Raw genomic sequence first — 27,387 nt, 5'->3', positions numbered from 1 at the left:
TGCCTCACTGTTGCTGAGGATGGCTTTGAACCCACAATCCTCCTGCCTACTGTGTTGCTGGGATTACAGGTGTGTGCCATGGTGCCCAACCTGTGAAATGTTTTTGAGAAGCTAAAAACCTGCTTCCTCTTTTCACTGCAGTATTGCTCAGTTAATGTTGCATTTTCTTTTTTTATATATATATATATTTATTTTTTAGGTGTGGACACACCACAATGCCTTTTCTTTTTTTTATGTGGTGCTGAGGATGGAACCTGGGTCCTGCCTGTGCTAGGCGGGCGCTCTACTGCTGAGCCACAATCCCAGCCCAATGTTATATTTTCTTTCACCTCTGTTGTAGCTGCTATTTCCTTGTGCATCCTTCACTTTCAGGCTTCTAACAAAGGACACAGAAAAGCCTGAAGGTCCAATCATGGATAACAGGCTCCAGGACCAGGCTTTACCCTACCCAGAAGCAGCTGGGTAGGAGAGGCTTTCTCTGCCTCAGCAAAGTGTAGTGTCACTCTGGGTTACAATGAGATGTGGGATGAGGATATGAGTCACTCCCTTTCACAAATCCTCTAATGGATTCCCATGGAACTTGAAGCAAAATTTATCTTTACCAATCTTCAAGGCCTGTATGATTGCAGCCCTAGCTACTTCTCTAAGTTCATTTCCAACCACTCTTCCACTTGTTTTTCAGAGCTTTACTACAAAACCAAACAGCAAGGAAGATGATGCAAATGCTCAATTCTACCTCCTCAATCATCTGGCAGGAAGAGAATTTATAGGAATGGGGAGAGAAGCTAAAAACTGCTGCTGGTTCACTGGATGTCAAGGGGGAGTTTTGAGGGTACTTTTGCCATCATCTCTCTTTGCAATTCACATATTTCTTTTTGGGGCTGGTGGGGGATAATATATTTTGTGCCAAGATTTTGAGTTTATGATGTTAGAAATCATCAACCAGGTAAAGCTGGCTTCTTTGCACATGTCCATTCTTGAGAAGCTGTTTTCAAACTGCCCTTGAGTAGATTTTGGAGGAACTTCCTGAAAACTTAGGCTTTGTTATTTAAGGAATTTATGTTGATGTGTGTCCAGGCCTTAGCCATTTCAGCTGCTCCAGAGTCTCACATACTTGCTCTATCTAAACCCACATCTACCTGCCACCACTCCAGGCCTCTGCTTAAAAGTCACCTCTGTAACAGGACTTTCTTTTGTGTTATACCAGGTGGCAGGTGCTCCCTCTTACTTTCTATGTTTTCACCTACTTAAGCATTTATGTTTTGGTCACAGCTCTAATGACTACCTAAAAAGTCAACACTCACCAGGCAAAGATTATCAGGGCACACCTTTGTCCAAACAAAGATAGTTTTTAAATTAGACTTGCAGCAAAAGCAAGAGGGGGAAACTTCAGCAACTGGAAGAAGCATCAGGAGGTACTAGCATAGATTTGGGTTTATGTTAGGTGATCTCAAGGAGGGTTCAAGAAAGAAAGGCAAAGGGGTGCTATCCTGGTTTGGATGCTTTCAGAAAGCTAGGGCAATTAAGTATCTTAATTTGCATGAAAGAGCAAAATAATACTTATTCATATTAAAGGGGGGAACATTTGGTTATTTTTGTTATTGCTTGGTATCTATTGCTGTTGAAGCATATTCATGAGTGAGGATGAATCATCACAATCATGCTGAGCCCTCAGCTGATGCTGATAACCTATAAACTTGCTTACTTCCAGTAGGAGGGTACTACCACCTAGGTCAGTTACTAGTTGACAGCTGTCAGGGATGCTTTTTTTTTTTTTTCTTTTTGGTGCTGTGTCTGTGACCTCTTTGTGTGGTACTATTTTAATGGTTATAACAGGAAGCCTCACAATCATTATTTATTTTTCTCCTTTTTTTTTTTTTTTTAACCATCTTTTAAATTCTTTTCAGCTCTATCTTGTTGCCCATTTTGGCATTTGCTAAGATTTATTCCTTTCTCTCTTGACTTACTAGGGTGTATACAATCTAATGTGAAATCCTAACCAAGAATCCTTGATTCTTGTCTTGTTGTTGGGTCACTTAGCAATGATATTTGATTTTTTTTCTCTTGGGTTTTAGTTTGTTTTACTTATATGAATTTACTATTAAGGATGCTTTTTTTTTTAACAGTACTAGGGACTGAACATAGGGGTACTCTACAACTGGGCCACATCTCTAGCCGCCCCCCCACCACCTTTTTAAAATTTTTTTTTTTCTTTTTTGGTAGTTGTAGATGAACAGAATACCTTTACTTTATTTATTTATTTTTTTATGTGGTGCTGAGGATAGAACCCAGGGCCTCACACATGCTAGACAAGTGCTCTGCCACTGAGCTATAGCCCCAGCCCATCTCCAGCCCTTTTTATTTTTTTGAGATAGGATCTCACTGAGTTGCTGAGGCTGCCCTTAAATTTGCAATTATGTTGCCTCAGTCTCCCGAGTCACTGGCATTACAGTTTTAAGCTATCCTACTTTGCTCTTTCTCATACTTTTTTTGGGGGGTGGGGGGGGGTCTAGAAATTAAGATTTCTGAAAGCAGGGACCTGGTTTTGTTTATCACTTACATCAGCCAGCATAAAACAGGCACTTAATAACGTTGAATAAATATTGCTTTGAAACATCTTCCATCTCTCAGGTCCTACACATCTACACTGGAGCCTTCCCTTCAGGACAGGTAAATTTGGGTCCCTGTGTCTCTTGGATGATGGCAGAGCCAATAATAGCTGCCTGTAGGCAGTCAGTATTAATATTACCCTTCATAGAACTTTATTTTTTATTTATTTTGTGGTGGGGGTGGAGGGTACTGGGGATTGAATCCAGGTGCACTTAACCACTGAGCTATGTTCCCAGCCCTTTTTATTTTTTTAAGACAGGATCTCACTAAATTGCTGAGGCTGGCTTTGCACTCACAATCCTCCTGCCTCAGCCTCTTACAGTTGCTTACAGGAGTATGCCATCATGCCCAGCCTTCACAGAACTTAAAAAACAAAGTAACTAAATCCCTCTAATGTCCCCTGGACTAGACAGGACTTAGCCTTGTACAGGTGCTTGGGGGAATACAATGATTAGAAGAGCTACTTTCCAAAAGTAAGAAATCACCAAATTAAAAAAAAATATATGCTACTAACAAAATGGGAGACACCCTCCTCTACTTGTTAAATCATCTTCATTTCCTAGTTCTTCACATTGTATACTATTCCACCCTGTGTCTTTGGCACATTTTGAATTGGTTATCCAGAGAAACCACAGACCTCCACAGACACAGGAATGGCTCTGAAATCTATCCTTTTGTTACAGGGCTAGGGCCTTCCACGAAACTGAGGCAGCAAAAGGTCCCCCTCTCAAACCCTGATTTTTGTGATCAAGTCAGAAAGATTTCAGAGTTAACAGGATTGAATTTATTAGAAGTGATGGGAAAGGGGGCACCCTCAAGGGAGTGGGGTCCTCTCAGGAGAGGGATAGCATACCTCTCCTGCTTTCTAGTTTTATTGGGGTCCCAAGGAAGTTTCCAGAAAGTCCTCCTTCAGGTCCACCTCTTGACTTTTTACTAACAGCAGAATCATATCAAACTTTTAAGTCCCAGTTACCATGACCACTCTAGGTCACTTTGGCCCATGCTGACCAGTTCTAATTGGAACCTGCTCTTATAGATTTTATGGTAAGGAGAAATTATCCTTATCTCCCTTAGGTCAGGGATTTGGTCTGTTTAAGGGTCACACAAGTCCCCCCTTTTGGGCAACCTGTGTTCCTCTTATCTGCATTATTTCAGGCTTGCATTTCTCCTACAGACAACAAGTAGTTGCTGAAGAATGTAACATCCCTGTCCACTAAAGCCACATGGGGCTGCAGGTAAACTGCTTTTCAAAGGTGAAAGCATGTGGGGGTCAGCACAGTGGGCCCAGTTTATAGAACTATCCCTTTCACCTCAACATTCCCTGTCTGTCCCCTATCATTTCTATAAAAAGAAACATGTATCTAATATCAGTAAACAGCCAATGCAGCAGTGGATTTTCTCCCAGCCTAGGGCAGGAGCCTAGGACAGGTTCTTCTCAGGGAAAAAACAGTTTACCACAGGTAGAAGTTAACCTAAGAAATCTCCTAAGAAATGCCTAACAAGATAACCCTTGCTTGCTGTGTACCCTCTTCTCCTCTCACAACCTTCCACTGCCCAACTACCTCTCTTCCCCCAAGAAGCCCAAGCCTTCATCCCTTTGTTTAGTCTCTTCTTTGAGTCTCATGCTGTGTTTATGCACATTAATAAATTTGCATGCTATTTCTCTGTTAATCTGTATATTGTCCGTTTATTTCACAGACTAAATATTGAAACTTCAGATGGAAAATAGTATAAGTTTAAAATTTCCCCACAACTGGGCGGTATAGCCTCTTGAATCCCAGTGAGTTAGAAGGCTGAGACAGAGGATTGCAAGTTCGAGGCCAGACTCAACAACTTTGGCCCTAAACAAAAACAACTTAGCAAGATCTTATCTCAAAATTAAAAATATAAAAAAAGGAGAATGTAGCATAGTAGTAATCCATAGTGCCCTTGGATTCTATCCCCAGAATCAAATCAGAACAAACAAAAAACTTCCCTACAGGAAGTATACAATGATTAGAAGAGCTAAAAAAGCCCCTACAGGGCTTTTAAGAAAATAAATGATAGTCTGCAGTTTAGATAGTCCTCCAGAAAGATTTGCATACCAATAACATTGTCACCATTCTACCATTTGCTTATTATATTACTATTTTTAAAATACTAATGCAGGCTCAGGCATGGTGGTACATGCTTAGTAAACCCAGTGACTCAAAACACACAAACCCTATCAATACTCTATAATACACACTTTTTTTTTTCCATTGTAATGAGAGCCCTCTAAGGCTTTGATTCCATTCTTGACTTATTCTTTAAGGAAGGTTCAGCTAAAGTTTCACATCCTTAGTGCCCCCAGTTTTCAAGGTGTCCTTACTCCCTCCCCCAAGCTGCCAGGAGAAGACAGTAAATGTACCTATTGCCTCAATGGTTTCAAACATTTCCTTCTCCTATATCAATCTTTTTTCAAAGAGAAGAAGGTCTAGGAAAGCTAGATTATGTAAATCACCATCTATGGATGAAAACAGTACAAGTGAATCAAAAGCTCCACCTCACTTCCCCTAACCCTACTCTGTCACAGAGTCTTAAAGCTACTGATCTAAAAAAATAAATAAATAAGAAAAAAATTTAAATCTTTTTTAAAAACAAAAACAATATTTAAAAACCCATAAAACTACTGATCTGTCCCACTAAAGAATATTATTCTTTATCTTTTTCTGACATCTTCCAGCTAGTTTACTAACTCTCTGGGGCATGGCTTCATTTTATTGACCTAAATTCAAATAATATTTCAACAGTTATGTATTATGTACTGGGCTAGCAAAACTACAGTACATTAGCAATCTTGCCCCCCCACCCCTTTTTTTAAAGAGAGAAGATAGAGAGAATTTTTGATTTCTTTTTTTTTTTTTTTTTAGTTATCAGCAGACACAACATCTTTGTTTGTATGTGGTGCTGAGAATCGAACCCGGGCCGCACGCATGCCAGGCGAGCGTGCTACCGCTTGAGCCACATCCCCAGCCCAACAATCTTGCCCTTAATATAACCTTTTAGTTAGGCTTCCCTATTCTCTGCTTAACACAAGCAACTAAGAACTGGAAAAACCTGACTTAATTAGCAGCAGAGTATAACTCCTATCCAGGTCCTCAGAATCTAAAGACAGTGCATTTTCCATTCTACCAAGGTGACTCTCCATCTGTTCTGGACTATTCTTTCCTGAATTCCCAAGAAAGACCAGCTGGGGCTAGTGCTACTGAGGTAATCAAGAAGACAGGTTCAGGGCTGGGGTTGTGGCTCAGAGGTAGAACGCTTGCTTAGTATGTGCAAGGCCCTGGGTTCCATCATCAGCACCGCATAAAAATAAATACATAAAATAAAGGTATTGTGTCCAGCTACAACTAAAACATGTATACATTAAAAAAAAAAATCTAAACAAACAACTCTAGGGGCTGGAAATGAATCTCAGTGGTAAAGCACTTGCTTAGTATGTACAAGGTCCTGGGATCCACTCTCAGCACTGCAAAACCAGTTTGTTTTGTTTGTTTGTTTGCAAAAACAAACAAAAAACAACTTAAATGTGTTTGGGAATAAAAACAACTTAAATGTGTTTGCCACCACCCCTCCTTTTTTTAAAAAATGTTTATTTTTTAGTTTTAGGTGGACACAATATCTTTATTTTATTTTTATGTAGTGCTGAGGATCAAACCCAGTGCCTCATTCATGCCAGGCGAGCGTGCTACCACTTGAGCCACATCCCAAGCCCACCACCCCTCCATTTGCGGTGCTGGGAGGCCCTCACAAATGCTAGGCAAATGTTTGGCAAATACTCTACCACTAAGCTATATCCCTAGCCTTCAATTTCTTAACCTATAATTTATTCTAATACTTGTAGAAAGATCACTTTTCTTTACCAATTTACAGAAAAGAAAAGGAAAAATTACTTATCTAATGGATAACCAAGAATAAGTAAATGCCAAGGATTAGATACTACAGATTTTAGAGCTCAATTATTGTGAAACTTAAAATTCACTGTATAAATAAGACATGTTGCATTAATAATGCAAAGACCTTTAAATAAGAAACTGCAATTCAACTTTCAAATGTTTTATTTTTAGTATTTTCAAACATTTTAATACAACAAAGATATAAAATAATATATATTAGTTAAATCTGGATTTAATTTAGAATCAAGATATTTACTTATATACAATACTGTGCTTCAAGGTATGGCTACCACAGGAACTTTCACATCTTCAAGTAATACTAATTTCTCTGTGGACAGGGAGACTTAGGTAGAATTCTCAAAACTAAACATACCCACTTTAGTCCAGGCTAACATTGCTTCACCCACTGAGTTCACTTCTTTTGATCCATATCAGAAATACTCATTGTCCTAATAATTCAGATTCTCTGAATGAAAAATTATCAAAATTAGTCATTTTAAGATGACATTACTACCTGGTACTATCACTTGGCTATGTTCAGTTCTTGCCACAACCCAGTAGTTCAGACTGAAACAGACTTGAAATAACAATGAAACTGACAGTGTTCTTTCTACTCTCTTATCAAGCAAAAACTTCCTTACTTTGAGACATGAAGTATAGTGAATAAAAAGTCCTTTGGTTAATTCAGAGTAGAATGTATTCTAAAAACTAACTTATTAGTAACTGAAATAATGGCTTATAGATTTCACAGATATTTGCATTGAACTTGACAAAGTAATATCATATATTAGTTATTTGAAATTAGAGGCATTTATCCGGTTAAGGTGAGATGGGAACCAAAACCTACTTCCACACTAATTTTAGTCATTCAAAGCCACTCAAAGACAGAGAGGGAACAAACAACAAATCACCTCTACCACTTTCCATTTTCACTGGTCCCCTGAAGCATCCTGACCATTGATGTTATTTTACAGCTACGGAGGTATGGTGTATTCAGGCTAAACTTTTTACAAATATGAACTCTTTAAACTGCCAAGTAAAGCTGCATTAAAACTATCTTGCTTTGTTGGCTTTGAAACTGTTTAAAACAACCAATATTGCTTAGAAAGCATGGACTATTCTAAAATAGAGTTTTCTTTGTCTCAAATGCCTGAATACCTTAACTGAGAAATGACTACAGTATAAATTACTTACAGTATGGGATGATGTCAATCTGCAAAAAGACTCTCAAAAAATAAACTTACTAAATCAGAGAACTTAAAAAAAAATATGGTTAACATTCATAAGCATTTTGGATCTAGGAGCCTTAAAATTAATGATAAAAATGCCTTCTGCTGAACACAGTCAAAGTAGGGTAGAGTTGTATAAGTTGGTGAAGTATAAGTAACACTTTCTAAACAGATATTCCCAGCATAGATTGTCTCTTATTAGCTATAATAGGATTTGGCTCCTCTGTTCCCTCTGTACAAATTATAGGATTTTTGAAATTCTTAGTTCTAATACTTAGATAGGTATACAGTAGGGCAGATTACCACTCACAGAGTCAAGGGTAATGCTATCCAGTAGCTCTCTGGGCCATGGGGTTTTCTTTTGTGGGGAACAGCCCACATTTATTTAACTTACTGGTTCTAAGGCTTAGCTTACTGCTTTCAGATTTAGAAGGATAGCAATAAACAAGTCAGCATGTATAAGTTGAATTTTTGCTCTGGCAATTCTGGTCTGAGAGAACTATGGAAGGACAGTCATGTTGAGAAGCCAGAAGCACAGCCCAAAAAGGCTCCCCCCTCCCCCCCCCGCCCGAAATTACCTGATTAACCATAAACTTGCCTTCTTTCAAAACCTCTGACTCCCTATCATCTTCAGTTATCTTTCAGTACACTACCCTACTGTGGTCTTTAAAAAAAGAAAGAAAGGAAATAATGGAGAGAAAGGAAAGTAAGGGTAGGGAAGGGAAGGGAGAAAAGAGAAAAGGGCAACATTGTACCCAAGAATGTAGAAAATGCATCAAGGACTTTCAACATAACCTCCATTTGCATCCCCCAAAGCCAAAACCTTTTTGGTTCCTTCTTTACTATGCTCTCAAGGATGCAAGCTTTTCACAAGTCTGCAACTGTGGAACCAAGTACAAAGTCAAAATAAAAGGTAAACCTAAGGCATGTATGTGGCTTCTCCATCCAGCCATATACATACCCAAATTGTAAACATAAATTCCATCTTCACTAGTTAAGATTTTAACAAGAAAAAAAATTATAAAGACAAAAACATGGAAATTTCTGGACAAAACAAAAAACAACTAAAATATGTACTTTTGTGTTTCCTAAAAACTAAAAATAATTTTGTCTCAAAGTTTTCCAAACAGAGACTTGGAAGTGATTAATTTATGTAAACACTGCCTTGTAACAGTTAAAACAATAAATTATAAATCTAGCTTACCTTCTTCTCAAAACAGATATGAGTAATCACAAGGCTGAAATGTTATTTTACAATACTCATGGCAGCCTGTTGTTAGGTACACTCAAGGTCAATAGCTCTGCAAAGTTAGTGGCAGCTATATTTCTACTTTGTTCTACAATAAAATCCATATGAAGGAAAGAAGATTGATATTAGGGTATTTGTCATTAATAAGCTATTTAACATTTTAAAATTAGGTGTGCCACATTAAAAAAAATATTTTCCCAAAGTCAACATAAGTTCCTTCCTTGTTAAATTTAGTCCTGTTCTGTCATTTAGAAAAAAATGGCAGTTACATATCTTTTGATGTCAAAGGTCAAAGAGTTTTAATAAGTATCTTTCCTTCATTAGCTTATGCAATAATTCTTTAGGTAAGACATTTCCCCGACACTGTACTGGGGATCAAACCCCGGGCCCCCCATACACGCCAGGCAAGTGCTCTACTACCTTGGCATTTTTGTTCCTAGCATGTAACAGAATCAATAATTGAAGATATTGTAAGATTCTGAAGTGCAAGATTTAAAAGCATAAGAAAATGAGTTGACATGTCATTTCTCAAATGAGAAATAAACAATGTACAAAAGACTCAAATTGGGGTTATTCAGCACTGATGGAAACTTACACATGTAGTTTTTCCCTATACAATTCATCCAGACTCTTCTGTAGCTTATACAGGGGTGGGACTGTGACTCAAAGTGCAAAAATAAAATATTTCACTTAGATAAGGAAGTGGCAGGCTTTTGCTATGGCCTAATTTTAGACTTTAGTATGTTAGCACCTTTTCTAACTCTTTTTTTTTTTTTAATGGAATGTAAAAACTATACAATTAATATTCTAAGTAACTAAGTTAATCAGTTAGGGGTCAATTTCCACTTCTACACCATGCTACTGTCATAACTACTATATAAAATCATTAAAAATAAAGTGACAAATGTTATCACAGAGGCGAAATTACTTAAGTACTAAATTTTTAGTGTTGTAAACAGCAGCTAAGTATATAATTTCCTCACTGCCAAATTAAGACTATATAGAAAGAATGTATATACACAATTATTTTAAAAAATAAAAACCAACAGAGTTTTTTTGTATGCAAATATGTTTCAGACTATTTACTTTCTGATGGCCAAGAATGAGAAATTAAGGTTAACATTATATCTACAATCTGTTATAAATTTCTTTTCAAAGAAAAAAAATCTTTGCATGCATACTTCCCTATTTACTGACGTAAGAACTTTAACATCTGATAAAACACTCCTATTTCGCTTATTAAATATATCATTTAAAAAGCATTAAATTGGGCTGTCATCCACTAACATTTATAGCACAAAGTTATTCCAGATACCCATATCATTAAAATTCTGCCACATTTACATTTATAAATGCAGCCATTTTCTCCTCATCAATACTCACTGATGTTCATATTAAACCCTCAGAACAAAATAGGAACTGCATCTTTTGTTTAATCTTTGGTGAAAAATAGAGCCCTATTTCTGCATTAAAAAGAAGGCCAATGACATCCACATCAGTTCTCTGTCACCTCTTATATGGCCCCTTTCATTCTCCTCGTTTCAGGCATGCTGGTATAACTCAGTGTACTTTTCTTAATTATAGTTCAGAAGGCAAAAAGTGATTTATCAGTAAAACAAATCACTTTCCAGACTAACAAACGAATTAGTTCAAAGAACAAATATTGCTTACTTGGTAGTGTTTTTCTTTAGAAGGTAATAAGGAGCTTAAAAATATTATTTCTCGACTAGAGTCCTACTGAAAATCAATAAAAATCTTTCAACCAGGTAACTACCTAAGTTGATTTGCTTATGTTCAATAAGGCAAATACTCAACAGGTAAGGGTAACAGCCTGACTCCAGTTAAACAGTGGGTCTCCCCCTAAAGTGGAGGGGCAGAAAATTCTATTTAATCTTTCTGTTCAAACAGGTAAGTAAGAACTCTTGATTGTTTTTTCTTGTTATTTATAATCATAGCCTTGCTCAGAACAGGAAACTCTACCAACATATAAGCCAAAATGCAACACATCCAGGAACAACCTAGAGGAAGAAAGCAAAGTTATTCATTTCAACAACTACTGTATATTTAATCACAAACTCATTACAAAGATACAGTCTTCATCCAATTAGTCTTTTCATTATTGCTGGTTTTGAAAATGGCCAACAATATTCATTAGGTACTGTGCCATTAACGTTGCATTCAAAAAAAGAAAACATGGGAAACCAAATTCTTGCTCTCCTACTCTGCTGATATGCTCTGGTATTGGCCAGAGTATGATAGTACAAAAAGAGTCTTGTTGTGATATAAAAGGCAATAAACACATCAATGGAATAATGTTCATGGGCAGCCAAGATGAAGAAGATTCCAAAGAGGTTGAGAACCCAGGATAAAGTGTGCAAGAAATTCCAGCTTCTTGGTGTATCTAGGAAAAGGACAGAAAGATCATTTTAAAAAGCATTCCCTCCAGTGCTTATAGTCACACATTTCTTAGGTGATGCTGTTTTACTCCTTCTTAAAAGGACTTTACACACTTTCTACAGCCCCTTGTGTAGCTAGTTATCTAACATGCACAGAAGCACTAAACAAATACTTACATTCAGTGACAAAGAAATTCAGCATAGTTAGGACGACTGTGTGGCCACTGAACATGTAATCGCCACAAGTGTGAACGCCAGTCAGGGTCATACCAAATCCACTCCAAATGGCAAAAGCCCGGTGTAATTTTTCCCATACACTGCCATATATCTACAATGAAAACTATGAATTAGTACTTCAAATGCTTAAGAAGGGAAGAACTTCCCAACATCCATTCTCACTGAAATTCAAATAAGGAATAACTCTGAAATAAGAAGAACTAAGCAAAATCAACAGGGACCCAGTCTAATTAATTCCCGGTAGACCTCAAGAATGGTTGGTCAAAGCTTGACTGTATGTAGAAAAATTTTGGTAATTAAGTGAAATCATTGTAATTCAAACTCCTTTACAGTACTTCCTCTACAAAGAAAAGGTCGCTATAACACAAAAACATCTCCAAGGTTTTTTTCTTTATTCATTTTGAGATGGGGGTCTTGGTATATTGCTCAGGATGGGCTCATATTTCAGCCTCAGTTTCCTGAATAGCTGGAATTACAGCCATGTATTACCACATTGGCTTGTCATTCCTCCCAGTGCCCTCCCTTTTATTAATTTATTTATTTTTGTTTTTTGGTAATACAGGAGATTAAAACCAGGGTTATTCTATCCCTAAACTACATCTCCAGCCTTTTATTTTGAGACAGGGTCTTGCTAAGTGGCTAATGGTGACCTTAAACTTGCAATCCTCCTGCTTCAACCTCTCAAGTAGGTAGAATTACAGCTGAGAGCCACCATGTTGCACCAAGCTCAACCTTAAAACTTTTAATATGATATCACAATAGTATTTGCTTGGTTATTCTTGCTTTAAGAAGTAGGTTACAGGGCCGGGGTTGTGGCTCAGCAGTACAGCGCATGCCTTACAAAGGTTCATTCCCCAGCACCACGTAAAAATAAACAAAGTAAAGGTATTGTGTCCACCTACAACTAAAAAATATATCTTAAAAAAAAAAAAAAAAAAGAAGTAGGTTACAGGGCTGGGCATGTAGCTCAGTAGTACGGCAAATGGCTAGCATGTGAGGCACCCTATGTTCAATCCCCAGTATCGCCCCCTACCATGAAAAAAAAAAAAAAAAAAAAAAGAAAAAGAAATAGTCTTCAGCAGAGATCAAGGGCTACCATTCAATATCCATTCTCCCCTTCTTCACCAGCAACAGAAATTCAAATATATTGATTCGGCCACGAAGTTCCAGAACAATTTATTTCCCAGTCTTCCTTGAAGATAGGTATTCGACATGTAAGTTCTATACAATAAGAAACAGGTAAAGGGCTGGGGATGTGGCTCAAGCGGTAGCACGCTCGCCTGGCATGCGTGCGGCCCGGGTTCGATCCTCAGCCCCACATATGAAACAAAGATGTTATGTCCGCCGAGAACTAAAAAATAAATATTAAAAAATTCTCTAAAAAAAAAAAAAAAAAAAAACAAAAAACAAACAGGTAAAGTGTAAAAGATTGCTGGGAGAGGTATTTATAAAGGAAAGAGATGAGAGCTCAGAGAATCTTTTCTACCATTTTACCTTTCTTCTTGTAGCCTACTTGAAGATCTAGCAGCCATCCTGGACTACAAAGTAGCTTTGAAAATGTAAGCCAAGGGTTAGAACAGTTAAGCAAAAAGACAGAAGAATCACAAATTTTGGATGACTCTATAAAGTTATTATTCCAGGCTTGGAGTATCTACTTTCAGACTTCTGAGAGATAATATATCATGTGTGCTTACTACATCATAGTCATTTTGAATTTCCTGTTGTCAGCAGCCAAAACCAACTCCAACGCCCACACCTAAACTTTAAAAAGCAAATTACCTTGAGTGATAGATTCTAATATGGCTAATGACCAAAAAAAACAAACCAAACCAAAACAAAACAATTTCATTAGATGTCCTAATCTCACTAGAAAGTTCACCTACTGCTTATACACTTTTCCTTTCTGCCGCAGTTGAGAGAAAAGAGAGAAATTTATTACTGGAAAAGAGCAAGATACTCAACAAATACACATAATTTGGTTCTTCTATGACCTCTGATGAATAGAGATGTTATTTTTGAGAAGGTAAAAACCTCATAAAAGGAGAGAAGAGATTTCCAGGTACAATGATATATGACTGTAATCACTGCAATTTGAGAGGCTGAGGCAGAAGAATCACAAGTTTGAAACCAGCCTCTGAAAAAAAAAAAAAAAAAAACAAAAAACAAACAAACAGGTAAAGTGTAAAAGATTGCTGGGAGAGGTATTTATAAAGGAAAGAGATGAGAGCTCTCTTAAAGAATAAAAAGGGAGAGACCCTGTCTTAAAGAATAAAAAGGGAGAATAGAATGCTCTTTCTTCCTTTCTGCTGTAGGCCTGGCTGCTTGCTGTTGAAATGGGCAAGTTCATGGAACCTTGGAAGATGGTGTTGGTCCTGGCTGGACGCTACTCCAAACACAAAGCTGTCGTCATTGATGATGGCACATCAGAGTGTCCCTAAAGCCATGCTTTGGTAGCTAGAATTAATCGATATCCCCACAAAGTGACACCTGCCATGGGCAAAAAGAAAACTTCCAAAAGGTCAAAGATCAAGTCTTTTGTGAAAGTTTTATAATTACAATCATATCATGCCCACAAGGTACTCTGTGGATATCCCCTTGGACACAACTGTTGTTGACTAGGATGTCTTCAGAGATCCTGCTCTTAAATGTAAGGCCCATCAGAAGGCCAAGGTTAAGTTTGAAGAGATGTTTAAGACAGCAAGAACAAATGGTTCTTTTAGAAACTTCGGTTTTAGATGTTTTTGTTGTTATTGTTCCCATAATTAAAAACAAAATTTAGAAAGAGAAAAAGGGGGCTGGGAATGAGGTTCAGTGGTAGAACAATCCTGGTTTTAATCCAATACCACCCCCCACCCCCCACACACAAGGAGGTAAGGAAGGTGGGGTGGGGGAGAGAGGAGAGGAGGGGGAGACCTCTGGGAAAATGTCTCAACCAAAGACAGAGAACAAGTGATGCCAGTCAAAAGAAGGAAATTACCAATTACTCCAGTCTCCTCATCATTTTCCAGCTTAAATGTTTCATACATTCTTTCCAAAATGTCAAAACTAAAACACTTCGGAGCAAAATGAACAGGATGCTCTGACTAGAAATTGGCATTGAAGATCCTAAATTTCAAAAATAAACACCCTATTTCTGGGAATATGATTTCAGTCAATTAATTTATTACAATGAAAATGCCTTATGGAACAAATTAAAATATTTTAAAAATGCCTTATGGGCAGCGGGGCAAGGTAGCACATGCCTGTAATCCCAGCAGCTTGGGAGGCTGAGGCAGGAGGATCTCGAGTTCAAACCCAGCCTCAGCAAAAGGGGCTGGGGATGTGGCTCAAGTGGTAGTGCGCTCCCCTGGCATGCGTGCAGCCTGGGTTCGATCCTCAGCACCACATACAAACAAAGATGTTGTGTCCGCCGAAAACTAAAAAATAAATATTAAAAATTCTCTCTCTCTCTCTTTTTTTTTTAAATATGAATATTTATTTTTTAGTTTTCAGCGGACACAACATCTTTGTTTGTATGTGGTGCTGAGGATCGAACCCGGGCCACACGCATGGCAAGCGGGCGCGCTACCGCTTGAGCCACATCCCCAGCCCCCCTCTCTCTCTCTTTAAAAAAAAAAAAAAAGTGAGGTGCTAAACAACTCAGTGAGACCCTATCTCTAAATAAAATAAAAAATAGGGCTAGGGATGTGGCTTAATGGTCGAGTGTCCCTAAGTTCAATTCCCAGTACCCCCCCCCCCGCCCCCCCGCAAAAAAAAAAAAAAAAAAAAAAGCCTTATGGGTTGGCAGCTGGGGTAGAGCACTTGCCTCCTACTTGTAAGGCACTGGATTCGATCCTCAGCACCACATAAAAGTAAATAAACAAAATAAAGATACTGCATCCATGTATAACTTAAGAAAAAAAACTTTTTAAAAAATGCCTTATAGAAGTCACTGTAAGGGATCTGATTGCTAATTATTATCCTCTTTTTTCTATTTTTAATGATTACTGGAAATAATTCAGGTTAATAAGTAGGTTATATCATAATTCAAAGCAATTAACAGTATTTAGGGCAGATTTGAATAAATATATCCATATATAACTAACTGGCAATGGAAAACAACCATTAGAGACAGAAAATAGGCTGTCCATACTTGGAGAAATGGCATCTACCTTATTTCTGTAGCACATGTAGCAGCCCTATGCACAGATCTAAGGTTCTCTTCAGTGGCTGTCCCACAGTTAAATTCCTCGGCTACCTCTCTCATCCATGTAACAAGCTTTATGGGAGAGTAAAATAGCTCACCCCAAATATACTTCTTTTGTGTTATTCAGAGAACTGCAGGCAGAAATAGTTCTGAAAATCTGTCCTATGGGGCTGGGGATGTGGCTCAAGCGGTAGCGCTCTCGCCTGGCATGCGTGCGGCCCGGGTTCGATCCTCAGCACCACATACAAACAAAGATGTTGTGTCCGCGGAAAAACTAAAAAAGAGGCTTTCTCTAAGATATCCACATCTGCTTAGGAAAGATCTTTTCATAGAAAGGAGACTGGGGGGTCTGACACGTGGCCACAGGCAGTTTTTGAGGGCTATTCTTGGAAACTTTGTCTACATCATAAGACAGTTTTTGATGGCCATGCAGTTCTTCTCCTGAACCTCTTATGGGTTGTACTGCCATCCAACCTGTTCTGGGAACCCTAAATCCCTAATCCTTTGTGTACTGCAAGCTTCAATCACCTGGTCATATTTTATGTATGTTTCTAAACTTCTGCATAACAGTAAATGTGTTCTTTTTCTCCTGTTAATTTATTGTTTATTTCAGAAACTGAAATTATCAAAACTTCAGAGGTAAAAGAAACAATTTAAAACTTCCCTACAGGGAGTCTCTGAGGTCCAGTTCCTGGACTGGCATGGCCAGAGTAGTAGCAGAGAGGACTAATCCAAGTTTTCTTTCTGCATCTGCCCTGTGCAGATTCCCTGCACTGGTCACCCCCACACTTTGTCTACTCATGAACTGCTGACTGAGTAGTGCCTCTGGTGGTGGGGTGCTGTAATTCTTGTCCCCACCTCTCTATGTAAAGCACCTGGACCTGCACCAGGGCCTGATCAGAGGAAAAATGCTCAATGTCCCGCATTTCTACTGGAGCAGCCAATACCAGATGCTAAGAGCCACAGCCAAGTAATATGATGCAAGGCATTTTTGGTTGAAAGTTGACACCAGCAAGCCATCAAGATGATATGATTATGTTAAGATCTGCATTCATATGGATATTGGACTCCTGTTGTCCACCTCGGCCTGCTACGGGACTCCTGGAGAGTTCCCATTGGTTGGGGAAGTGCGGTAGGAGGGAATTCCGGAGGAGGGACTTCCTGTTGGGGTCCGGGAGAACGCCTCGTGAGTCAGTCGGCAATCTTCCCGGGAGCGTAAGGGGCATTGGCGGCAGTTTCAAAAATAAAGTTTGTTCCTGCTTGAGTGGCTCGTGATTTTGTGCCCAGCCAGACTCCGGCAACCAGACACCCTTCTGAGTAGCAGAAACAACTTCAGAGGTGCCTGAGGAAATCCCTATCATCTGAAAGAGGTTACTACTCCCACTGAAGAAATTATACAGGGTGCACCTCACATACTCTGCTATCTACACCACACCTGTCTAAATGCTAGTGTCTTCACTCCTGCATGACTTGCAGAGACAGTGGTTCTCTCAACTCCGATATGTAAGTGTTGTGCCCAAATGTACTAAGCATAGTCCAAAACTATAATAAAAATAAAACTACAGGGAGATTACACTATGACCTAGAAAGAAACTCAAAACTGCATAACAAACTAATACTCCAAGACACACCTTTAGGAAAAATCTGCTTACTAAACAAGGCTATTCCATAAAAAGCAGAGAATACACACATTTCATCAGATGTACAAAAGTCAATATGGGAACCCAAGAAATGTTAAAAAAACAAGGTAAAGTGACACCTCCTGATGTTCATCTGTCTAATAATAGATTCCAAAGATATCAAAGTGAATGAAATGCCTGATAAATTTCAAAAGAATTAAAAGCTCTATCGGTCAGCTGAAAACCTCAATAATGGACTAGATTAAGCGGAAAAAGAATATTGAAGCTTGATGACAGGTCTTTTGAAGTACCACATTCAGAAAGAAATTTAAAAATATATGAAAGAATAGAAAGATACAAGATCTTTAAAACATCAAATGTCTGCATCATCAGCATAGCAGAAACTTCCTAATCTTGGGATAGACTTGGTCATGTAGGTATAGGAAGCCTAGAGAACCCCAAATAGACATGACCAGAAAAGATCTTTACCATGACATATTATAGTCCAATTCTTTGTCAAAGGACAAAGAATTTTAAAACCTGCGACGAAAAAATATGAAGTCACTTTTAAGGAAAATTCCATTAGACTAACAGATTTCTCAGCAGAAACTCTAATTGCCAAGAGGGCATGGAATAATGTATATGAAGTCCTGAAAGAAAATAACTTTACTATCAACTAAAATTACTATACCCAGCAAGATTATCCCTCAGAACCAAAACGGAAATAAAGACCTTCCAAAATAAGCAAAAACTAAGGGAATACGTGACCATCAAACCAGACTTATGAAAGATTAAGGGAACCTGATATCCAGAAATGGAAATTTCTTTCATGATAGCATGTGAAAATATAAATCCCACTAGAGGAGCAGATACACAGATCAGAAATAGAAAAGAATCAAACATTATGAAAAAGTAAACTATCATACCACAAAGATGAATAAAAGAACTAAAGAATATCCAAAACAAACTCAACAAAATAACAGGCACAAACCTGTTATTAATTCTGAGGATAAGCAGTCTTAATTTTCCAGTTAGAAGACACAGACTGGCTGAATGGATTAAAAAACAAAACCAACAATAAGCTGCCTACCAGAAAGTTAGCTCTCTGGTAAGGATACACAGTCTGAAAATGAAAGAATAAAAAAGGATCTTTCAAGCAAATAGAATCCTAAAGCAAGCAGGAGAAGCTACAGTTATATTTTAAAAAATGGACTTCAAAAGAAGAAACAGTAAGAAAAGACAAAGAAGGTTGCTATATAATGATTGAGAGAGCAATTCATCAAGAAGATTAAAAATTATAAATCTACGAAGGATTTATGTCTATAATCCCAGCAACTGGGGAAGCTGAGGCAGGATGATTGCAAGTTCAAGGACAGCCTCAGCAATTTAGTGAAACCTTCAACAACTTATAGAGACCCTTTCTCAAAATAAAAATAAAAAGATCTGGGGATGTAGCTCAGTGATAAAATGTCCCTGGGTTTAATCACCAGTGCCAAAATAAGCAATTTATCTATACATCTATCTATCTAATATTGAAATACCTGATTTTATAAAACAAACACTATTAGGAAGAGATAGGTTCCAATACAATAAAAGTTAGATATTTCAATACCCCCTTGTCCCCAATGAATAGATCATCCTTTTTTTTTTTTTAAAAAAAAAAAGAGAGATGGAAAAATTCCTTAAAACAAATGAAAATGGAAACACAACATACCAAAACCTCTGGAATACAGAAAAAACAGTATTATGAGAATGTTCATAGCAATAAAACAGTATTATAAGAATGATTATAGCAACGAATGCCCACATTTTAAAAAAAAATAGAGGGTCAGGGTTGTGGCTCAGTGGTAGAGCGCTTGCCTAGCATGTGTGAGGCACTGGGTTCGATCCCCAGCAACACATAAAAACAATAAAATAAAGGTATTTTGTACATCTACAACTAAAAGAGCATTAAAAATAAACAGAATTGGTTCTTGGAAAATATAGATAAAATTGGCAAATCTTTGAATAGCCTGAGAGAGAAAGAAGACCCAAAAAATAAAATGAGAGATTAAAAAAGAGACACCATGACTATAGAAATTCAAAGACCATAAAGAATTATTTTTGAGAAACTAGATGGTTTTTTTAAAATACACATTCTTTTTTTTTTTTTAGAGAGAGAGAGAATTTTTAATATTTATTTATTTTTTTTAGTTCTCGGCGCACATAACATCTTTGTTTGTATGTGGTGCTGAGGATTGAACCCAGGCTGCACACATGCCAGGCGAGCGCGCTACCGCTTGAGCCACATCCCCAGCCTGAGAAACTAGATGTTAACAGACTGGAAAATCTAGAAGAAATGGACGAGTTTCTGGACTTACATGATCTATCAAAATTGAACCAAGAGGATAGAAAAAAACCTGAATAAATCAATAACAAATAATGAAACTGAATCAATTAAAAAAAAAAAGTCTCCAAAGAAAAGTTCAGAACTGAATGGCTTCACATGTGAATTTTATGAAATCTTTTAAAAGGAGCTGACACTAATGCTAACTATTCCATAGAATTGAAAGGGAATAAATGCTTTTGAGGTACTAAAACCTAACAAGGACACACACACACACACCAATGTTCCTCATGAATATAGATGCAGAAATCCTTAACAAAATATTTGCAAATTGAATTTAACAGCACATCAAAAAGATCACACAATAACCAAGACTATTTTAGTTTTATTCTAGGGATACAAGGATGGATGGTTCAATATTTGCAAATCAACAAAAGTAACACATTACATAAATAAAATGAAGGATAAAGGTCAGATGATCATTCCAATAGATGCAGAAACCACATTTGATAAAGTTCAACATCCTTTCATGATAAGGGATGAAAAAAATTAGGCATAAGAGGGTCATACCTCAACACAATAAAAGCTATAGACAAATCCACACAGCAAACATAACTAAATGGGAAAAAACTGCAAGCATTTCAGTGTCCATTCTCACTGCTCTTGTTCAGCATAGTACTAGAAGTTTTAGAGCAATTAAGAAAGAAATAAAAAGCAAATAAACAGGAGCAAGTCTAATTATCCCTATTTAGCAGATATGACGCTATACATAGAAAATCCTAAAGATTCTGCAAAAGACTATTAAAACTGATAAACAAATCCAGGAAAAGTATCAGGATACAAAACTAACATAAAAAAATCAGTGGCTGGGCTGGGGTTGTGGCTCAGCGATAGAGTGCTAGCCTAGCATGTGCAAGGCCCTGGATTTGATCCTCAGCACCACATAATAAATAAAAATAAAAGTATGTGTCCAACTACAACTAAAAAGTAAATGTTAAAAAAAAAAAAATCGGAGGCTTAGCTGGGCATGGTGTAGTGCATGCCTGTAAACCGTGAGTTCAAAGCCAGCCTCAGGCAAAAGTGAGATGGTAAGCAACTCAATGAGACCCTGTCTCTGAATAAAAACACAAAATAGGGCTGGGGATGTGGCTCAGTGGTCAAGTGACCTGAGTTCAATCCCTGATTGGTGGGGAAGGGGGGATCAGTGGCTTTTGTATACAACAATAATGAATTGGTTCAGAAAAATCATGAAAGCAATCCTGTTAACAATAGCCACAATTAATAAACAAATAATATACTTAGGATTAAACTTAACCTAAGAATGTGAATAACCTCTACAATGAAAATCACAAAATACTAAACAAAGAAAATGAAGGGGCTGGGGTTGTGGCTTAGTGGTACAGCGCTCGACCTCAGCACCACATAATAATAAATAAATAAAAACAAAGGTATTAAAAAATAAATATTAAAAAAAAGAAAAAAGAAAATTAAGACATTAAAAGGTAGAAAGTTGGACTGCAGTTGTGGCTCAATGGTAGAGCAATTGACTAGCACATGTGAGGCACTGGGTTTTTTTGATCCTCAGCACCACATAAAAATAATAAATAAAATAAAGGTACTGTGTCCATCTACAACTGGAGAAAAAAAGAAGGTGGAAAGTCCTCTCATGTTCATGAATTGGAAGAATATTGTTAAGGTATCCATTCTACCCAAAGAGATGTACATATTCAATGCAATTCCCACCAAAATACTAATGACATTTTTCACAGAATGAAAATAATCCTAAAATTTATATGGAAGTACAAGAGACCCCCAAAAGCCAAAGCAATCTTGAGCAGAAGAAGCAAAGTGGAAACATCATAACAACTGAGTCCAAAAATATTACTACAGAGCCTTAATAACAAAAATAGCACAGTATTAGCATTAAAAAAAAAAAAAGACAGAGGCCACTGGAACAGAATAGAGAACTCAGAAATAAATCCATATATCTACAGGGAATTAATTCTCAAAAAAGATATAGAAACTTGATCCCTATCTTGCATCATGTAAAAAGTCAACTAAACACTTAATATAAGACCTGAAATTCTTAAACTACTAGAGGAAAAGGGGGAAACACTTTAAGATACTTGCAATGGCTCCAAAAGTACAGGAAACAAAGGCAAAAAATATCAAGGCTACATCAAACAAGCTTCTGTTCAGCAAAAGTTAACAAGTCTACAGAGTAAAGAAACAATCTAGAGAATGGGAGGAAATATTTGCCAGCCACTGATCTACAATTAAAGAAATAAAACGCTTAACAAAAAACTAGTAATCCACCTAAAAAATGAGTCAATTAGCTACATTCCCAGCCTTTTTTATTTTGAAACAGTCTTGCTAAATCACCCACACTGGCTTTGAACATGTCATCCTCCTGCCTCAGCCTCCTGAACATATTGATAATGTGTATGAAAACCAAAAGTAAATAAGTGAATCCTTAATGTTTTCCTTTAGAAAGAAAAACAAATTATCACAATTTTTAATGTGTAAGTTCTTTAATTTCACAATTCTGCTTAAGGAGATTCATATAATGGAATACCATGAAGCTGTTATAAAGGTGAATAACCATATATATTTTTTCAGAAAAAGTAAACATACCATTAAATTAAAAATAAGCTAAAACCAGGTGTAGTGGCACACACCTGTAAACCCAGTGGCTTGAGAGGCTGAGGCAAAAGGATCACAAATTCAAACTCAGCCTTGGCAATGCAGCAAGATCCTGTCTCAAAAAAAATTAATAATAAAATAAAAGGACTGGGTAATGTAGCTCAGTGGTAAAGCATCCTTAGTTCAATTCCCAGTACCAAAGAAATAAAAAATAAAAAGGGCTGGGGATGGTGGCTCAGTAATGAAGCACCTATGGATTCAATCTCTGGTACAAAAATAAATAAATAAATAAAAATAAAAACAAACCTACAAAACAGAAACAAAAAAAAAACTAAATAATAATGCCTGAGATATAATCCAATCTTTATTTAAAAAGTATCCATCTATATAAACTTATGTGAGCGTGTAAGAAATCTGCTTACAAATGGTCTGTGCAGCTATATATACTACTGTTAAAAGTATTACTTGCAGGATGGGTTAAAAAAAAAAAGGATTTATGTGAGCTTTCACTTTTTAATGCATACATCTCTATATAATTTGTAGTTTTACAATAAGCTTATATAACTTTATGATTAGGAAAAAATTACTTTTCCTTTTTGAAAAATCCAAAATCTCCCAACTTTTACCTTAAAAATAAACAAAAGAGTTTCTTTATGTCAACTCTTAAGTCATATTAACCACTCCTCCTTGCCCACTTACTTTCTTTCTTTTTTTTTTTGTGGTGCCAGGGATTGAACCCAGAGCCTTGTGCAATTGAGGCAAGCACTCTACCAATTGAGCAACATCCCCGGCACGCCTCCACTTTCTTATTGCTCATTGAAAACATTCCTAATACCTAGAGAAAGTTTGTTACCCTTTGCCTCAAGGGCATTATTTTTATATCTGGATCTCCTTTGGCTGCTTAATCTTCCCTAGTTGGTAAGTCAGCTATTTTTATTACAGTACAGGAACTAACACCTAATTTTGGTTTACAAACAACACTAAAATAACAACAAAGGTGTTAATGAATATTTGGGAATACAAAACTAAGGCATGAAGGCTTGGAAAAGTAGAATAATAACTTCTTTTGTCCAAATTTAACCAATTACAACAATCAATTTTGTGTATCAAGGACAGGTGATTTTTTGGGCTGGGGATGTGGCTCAAGTGGTAGCGCGCTTGCCTGGTATGCGTGTGGCCCGGGATCAATCCTCAGCACCACATACAAACAAAGATGTTGTGTCTGCCAAGAACTAAAAAATAAATATTAAAAAAAAAAAAAAAATTCTCTCTCTCTCTCTCTCTTAAAAAAAAAAGGATAGGTGATTTTCAAGTTCTTTTAAAAATTTTTCAGCATATTCACAATCCTCTTTCTTATTCCTATCAGCATAATTTCTCCTCTCTGTTTAAACAAAAGAGATGATGTGTCAACAGTACACCAATATGCTACAAAGTGCAAACAAAAAATAACAAATCCACCATTATTTGTATATCTCAGAAAGAATTTAGAGTACTAAGTACTATATTTTAAATGGGATATGCTAAAACTGCAAAATTTTTTTAAAAAGGAGTGATGAAGATAATGAAGTGACCAGAGTATAAACTGCTAAGGAGTTAGAAAAGGGAATATGTTGGGGTTTGAAAAGATAATTCAGAGAAAACTTTTTTCCTATAGCTCTACAGCATGGAACTAGTATCAATGGATAGAAACAAAGGGAGACAGAGTCTAGCTTAGAATTTTTACCAAATTATTTTTTAGGAGTTAATTAGGTCTTGTGAATACCAAAAGGCACATTTTAATAGTAAGAGCAAAATTTTGTCCCTACTACATATGCTGTGCCATTAACCCAGTAAGAACAAAAAGGAAAGAATGATAAAGAAGGTAGCAGGCTACCTTTCCAGTGCATTGCAGGTGCTGTCCTGGCACGGAGAGGGAGGTCACAAACATGGTAAAGCAGCGAAGCAAGAATACAGTGCCCATCAGACTACAGAGCCTTCGCAGAAGGATTGACCTGTGAACAGAGCAAGCAAAGAGGGAAAAAGATCAGAAAAAAACAAACCAAAAAACCCTAGCATCAAATGTTTACCTAAAGGGAAAGCAAGCAGAAAAACCACTAGATTTTTTTTTAAGAAGACAGGAATCTTAGAGTACATCTAAAGCATCACTATCCAATAGAAGTCTCTGCAATGATAGAAATGTTCTATAAATACTTTGTCCAATATGCTATTTACATGTGGTTCTTGAGCACTTGAAATGAGGCTAGTATAGCCACAGAACTTAATTTTAAATTTTATTTCATTTTAATTGATTTAATAAATTGGCTAATGAGGGCTGGAGTTGTGGCTCAGTTGGAAGAGTGTTTGCCTTGCATGTGTGAGGTACTGGGTTTGATCCTCAGCACCACAAAAAAACAAATAAATAAAATAAAGTATTTAAAAAATTGGCTAATAATATTAGCTGATATTCATTCTAACTTTTCCTAACTTAAGCTATAATTTTTTTTAGATACAAAGTTTGATATTAAGTATATCTGAAATATAAGTTTTGAAAAACTACAATTTGGGTAATCATGAACTGCACTGTGACATCATTTTTACTGTTATATTATTTCTTTAAATGTCCTAAATTAAAATAAACTAAGATGCTTAGAGAGAACTTTTGTTTTATACATTTATATAAATACTCCTCTTGGGCTGGGGATGTGGCTGAGTGGTACAGTGTTTGCCTAGCCATGAATGATGTCCTGGGTTCAATCCCCAGCAACAAAAAAACATATAAATAATATAGAAAGAAAGAAATCAAAATGCTCCTTTCTCCCTCAAAAAGAGCTTTGAACACAAGACTAGGTATATTTCAAGTCTCAGTGTACATACCTGGGAATAGGAATCTGCATTTTAACAAACATCCAAATGATTCTAATAAAAGTGATGCTTCAAGAAATGTCTTTTTAAACTAAGTAAATTTGCATTGAACTGACCGCTACTATGCTTTGCTAAACCAACAGTTTATAAGGTAAAACTCTCTTTTGCTTTGAAAACTTGGATAAATTCAAATCCATGGAGTTCTATGAGGCAAAGGTAACCAGAAAGCAGTGGTGCATGTTTCTAAACACCTCAGGTTCAAAAGCAAACCAGAATTAAAAATATTGCTGCAAAACTGAAAAAAAAAAAAAAAAAAAATGGGACAGAAAGGTTCAATATGGCCTCAAAGTGCGACAAGAATAGCAATCATCAACCTTACTTTTCACCTTCAAAGCCTGAAATAAGTATGGCTTAGGACACAAAGCTCATCATTGTGGTTATCTCAAGCACATCCTGTTGAGGAGAAAGGATAGAAAATGACAAGAAAGTGTCCTTATTCCTCTCCTGCATTCCAAAGATGGACAGCAGATCACTACAAATTTTATTCTTCTTTAAATTTTTCCCTTTTTTACTTGAATCAAGTAATTTTCCTCATTAGAGTAGGAAAAGAGCCTCTCCTAGGGCCCTTATGCTTTCCTTTTTTAACCAAAAAAATTCTTCCCTTTATATTTCTTGGTGAATATGCCAAAGAAGCACTTCTCCTATTAAGCAATTTCCTATACCATCTCAAGTAAATCACACTGCATAGACAGATATATAGAGTATGTAAAATGGTCTCATTTTTTAAACGGACCTTCTCCAAACAGAGAACACTTTCTTTCATTTAAACATTTGAACCAAACACTGTCCTTGGAAGAGTTTCTATTCTTCTATAGAATGTGACATTTCCGATTTGTTTCTTTCAAAAAAAAAAAAAAAAAAAGATAAGGCTAAACTGGTAAGGATTAGCTCACAGCTGATCACCCACAATTCTGTTCTTTTCCTGCAAAATACATTCACAATATTACTTACTATGTAGGTACTATGTAGGATGACACTTCTGTTGATTAAATCTGAGACCTTTTTTTTTTTTTGTTAATAACTATAATGTCACACTTACCAGAGAAGGAAATTAACCAGAAAAATGCAAAGGGAGGGACAAGACTTGATGACCAAACACAAGAGAGTAAGGAAGGTACCTGTGCTTGTGAAGAAGAAGAACCAGGAGCCAAATATAACATAGAATCATGCCACATACTTCTGTCATGGCAAAGGCCCATGGGATTCTAGGAACACTGGAACAGAAAAAAAATTTTTTTTGAACTGAAGAGAAGTAAATATCACCCTTTTCAATAGATATTCACTTTTCTAAAAATGACATTAAAAGTTTAAATAACTTTACCTCTCTCAAGAAATGGTATTTGGAGAGTCTGGGAATAAAAATCAATTTTATAAAGTGAACCACTTCTTAGAACATGCTTGTTTTCTGTGATTCCAAGTTCTGGCTCTCTATGAAAAAGCAATGACCATTTTCTCCCACCTTATCGCATGGCAAACCTGGATACAGAACTACCCACAAAGAACGGAAAAAAAGACCTTTTCTTATATGTTAATTTCAGAATCCAGACAATCAGGACTTGAAATTGTTCTTTTCTTTAATAATTATATCCATTATTATCATGAAAAAATATTTAAATACGTAATACATATAAATATGTATATATACAATTTTTTTTTAAGTGTTTAAAAGTGTTTATTTGGGGTTGGGGTTGTGGCTCAGTGGTAGAGCACTTGCCTAGCATGTGTGAGGCACTGGGTTCGATTCTCAGCACTGCATACAAATAAATGAATAAAATTAAGGTTCATTAACATCTGAAAAAATATTTCTTCTAAAAAATTGTTTGGGCTGGGGATGTAGCTCAGTGGTGTAGAGTACTTGCCTAGCATGCACAAGGCCCTGGGTTCAATCCCCAGTATTGCAAAAATAAAACAAAACAAAACAAAATTTATATAGTGCTTATTTAACTTAATTCTTGTACCTGAGAGGCAATCACTGTCACTCTTCTAGCTACTTCATCTAGCATTAAATCTTTTAGTCACAAACTTTCCTAACACACACACAGTCTCTCTCATGCTCTTAATATTTCATAATTTT

At 36.6% G+C, this 27,387-nt stretch overlaps 1 protein-coding gene and 1 pseudogene across 3 annotated transcripts in view; one reads left to right on the top strand and one right to left on the bottom strand.

Annotated features, from left to right (window-relative positions):
• Positions 1-8,307: 8,307 nt before the first annotated feature.
• Positions 8,308-27,387, bottom strand: part of Samd8 (sterile alpha motif domain containing 8) — a 58,126-nt gene continuing 39,046 nt past the window's right edge. For 2 of the 3 annotated variants that reach the window (XM_076834699.1, XM_076834701.1), the window contains exons 3-6: positions 26,432-26,527; positions 24,286-24,403; positions 11,579-11,729; positions 8,308-11,406 (exon numbers count right to left, since the gene is read on the bottom strand). In XM_076834699.1, the coding sequence (XP_076690814.1) occupies positions 11,102-11,406; positions 11,579-11,729; positions 24,286-24,403; positions 26,432-26,527 (670 nt within the window). In that variant the 3' untranslated portion in view covers positions 8,308-11,101. The remainder of the gene's footprint in view (positions 11,407-11,578; positions 11,730-24,285; positions 24,404-26,431; positions 26,528-27,387) is intronic. The other variant, XM_076834700.1, reaches the window with a different exon arrangement.
• On the top strand, positions 13,972-14,373 carry LOC143381376 (large ribosomal subunit protein eL27 pseudogene; annotated as a pseudogene).

Source organism: Callospermophilus lateralis, chromosome 15 (genome assembly GCF_048772815.1).
Source record: "Callospermophilus lateralis isolate mCalLat2 chromosome 15, mCalLat2.hap1, whole genome shotgun sequence".
NCBI classification, from domain to species: Eukaryota; Metazoa; Chordata; class Mammalia; order Rodentia; family Sciuridae; genus Callospermophilus; species Callospermophilus lateralis.
The sequence above is the reverse complement of the archived record's forward strand: the minus strand, read 5'-3'. Positions and strand labels throughout refer to the sequence as shown.